Here is a 2,518-nt window from a genome sequence, read left to right as displayed (position 1 = left end):
AAAAAAAAAAAAAAAGTGTAGAGTATTATGAAAGTAGTAACTTTGGGCACCAACTGTCATTCTGAAACCCACATTTGACTTGATGATGCAAAAGGAAAATGATCTGGTTATATTTTTTTGTTTTTGTTTTGAGGCTTATTCAAGAGTTATTATTAGTTATATTGGCTTCTAAGGTTGCTGATCTTGGGAAGTTTGGCACATACAGAAATGCAAATGTGACCTACTCCTGGGTAATTACACCTTTGCTCTAGATTTGTGAGAAGGGAAGTTCAAGTATGATAAGCAGACACACACCAGGTTTGAAGATACTTAGACTTTAGTAACCAAATGTGTAATTTGAACCCGATACAAATATATTGACACATATGAAAAAAAAATGGACCTTTTGAAAATAAAATAAAATCAATGAAAAGTTGAATGAAAGTTGCTTGCTTTAAGTGTAAAGTCATGTGTGGATCTCTGAAAAGTGATGACCAGTGGAGTGACTGGTACAATCCTACCACCAAGCGCATAGGGCATCTGGCTCCTTCAGTGGACATGATTCAGTGACAGAAATCAAACTGGGTTAGCTCGCCATGTATTGAGATCGATAAATCTTCTTCCAGGACTTCCAAATCCAACCAAAAACTCGACCTGCATTCACAACCAGGTTATAACCTTTTGTTAAGTTTCATAACAATCGTACCAAAAGATAATTAGTTTGTTTCAATATAAAACACACTTCAAATTAGCACCTCAAATGCATTTCACACATGAAAACATGAACTTAGAATTAAGTTGAACCTTTCAAAACAAAAGTGAAAGCTTATTTCAAACAAAACAACTTTCCATTTGCTTGATAACTTTAAATTTACCATTTGTAGTAAAAGTACAATAAAAATATACATCTTTCATCTTTTATCAAGATATTTCTCAGCATAATCCATACAACATGAGTGATTCAGGCTGTTAACTAACGTAAGGATGATGTTTGCAATCCTTAGATTAAATGTTCCCAAAAAATATCTTCAGTGTCTTCATTAACTTATTCATCACTTTTCAAGGTTCAGCCCCTCCAGATAACTAATTATGGTGCTTGCAAAAAAAATGACTCTCTTACCTGTTTTTCAGCAACGTATGCAGCTAGCGTGCATCATTAAGTTTCAAAATGAAATTACCTGATCGTAACTAAAGACAGCAAAACTATCCCTTTATCAAAATGATGTTTTTAACAATGACAAGGCCTTTAAAATTGACATGATCTTGCAATATTAAGTTATAAAACTTTTGTTTTGATATCTAACAAATTCATTTACACCATGTCTTGGCAGCGTCTCTGGGAAATTTCTAGTAATTTTTCACAGGCAATGATTTATCATCCCCCGTGAATCTTCAATTCTTCTTTTGAAGGGGAAAACTTAACAGGACCAGCTGAGGGAAATAAGAGACGGTGCTCCATGACTTTCCTGACTCGTGGTGTTTGAAAATGTCCACCGATGGAAATACAATATTGTGATTTGATATTTTAACGACCCAGAAGGTGGTTCACCAACACTCATTGCTGACTGTTCTGAAAGCAGGGAGACTCTTCTAACCAGCTGACTGACTAACTGAGATGACAGTTAGTCAGCAGGCTGCTGCTCGTGATCTGCTGGGAGGTGGCACCTTACCCCCACGGACACATTTCAGAGCTGGTGATGGATGGCAGTGTTTACTTTCTCCTCTCAGTCTCCTTCTCCTGCTTCTCTCTTTGTTTTTCTCTCTCACTCGCCCAATGGAATGTACTGCTAATATTACCAGGCGGCAGAAAGGATATTTTGTGCATGTATGTGCCTGTTATCCCCTGTGAAAGCAGGCATGCTCGTTCCTCCGTGGCTCAACGGTGTTTGTGTTCTCTTAGGTACAACCGGAGCCTGATGGAGATCCTGGAGTTTCTGGATAAGAACCCAGATGACCACAGAGTCCTTGAGACGTGAGTGTAGCACACCTATCTAAAAACAAAAGCAGACCAGGACTGATGTCAACAGGATACCATTCAGTGTCTGTAATGCCCATTATAGTTTGATTCAACTGTGAAATTTGCAGTCATATCAGGCTTCTTAGATCAAATCTTAAAATAGTCAACCTTTTTGGGGTTACCCCAGAATATAAGTAATAATTTAAATACATATGTCCGAGACACATGCAATGATCATTTCATGAAAGCTTTTTTGGTCCAGTTCTGGCACTGATAGCATTGCTTTCACTTTATTATTTTTCTCCAACCTAACCTTCCACCCCTCTTCTTTCTGTCGCCCTTCTCGCCCCACCAATCCTAGGTTTATGGAGGCCTTGGTGGCCATTAGGAACCGGCACAATGATGTGGTCCCCACCATGGCTCAGGGAATCATTGAGTATAAAGACACTTTAAGCCAGCAGGACTCCGTTACTGACCACAACATCCAGTACTTCCTGGACCGCTTCTACACCAGCCGCATCTCCATCCGCATGCTCATCAACCAGCACAGTGAGCTGCCACACACACACACACACACACACA

The 2,518-nt window shown here is 39.1% G+C and overlaps 1 protein-coding gene across 2 annotated transcripts in view; it reads left to right on the top strand.

The window, feature by feature from the left end:
* The window catches only part of LOC116702810 (pyruvate dehydrogenase (acetyl-transferring) kinase isozyme 2, mitochondrial), a 15,043-nt gene that overhangs the window by 3,492 nt on the left and 9,033 nt on the right, over window positions 1-2,518 (top strand). For both annotated transcript variants that reach the window (XM_032537292.1, XM_032537293.1), the window contains exons 3-4: window positions 1,880-1,951; window positions 2,298-2,485. In XM_032537292.1, coding sequence (XP_032393183.1) covers window positions 1,880-1,951; window positions 2,298-2,485 — 260 coding nt within the window. The remainder of the gene's footprint in view (window positions 1-1,879; window positions 1,952-2,297; window positions 2,486-2,518) is intronic.

This window comes from Etheostoma spectabile, chromosome 15 (assembly GCF_008692095.1).
Source record: "Etheostoma spectabile isolate EspeVRDwgs_2016 chromosome 15, UIUC_Espe_1.0, whole genome shotgun sequence".
NCBI classification, from domain to species: Eukaryota; Metazoa; Chordata; class Actinopteri; order Perciformes; family Percidae; genus Etheostoma; species Etheostoma spectabile.
Note: the sequence above shows the minus strand (reverse complement) of the source record. Positions and strands in the feature narration are given on the sequence as shown.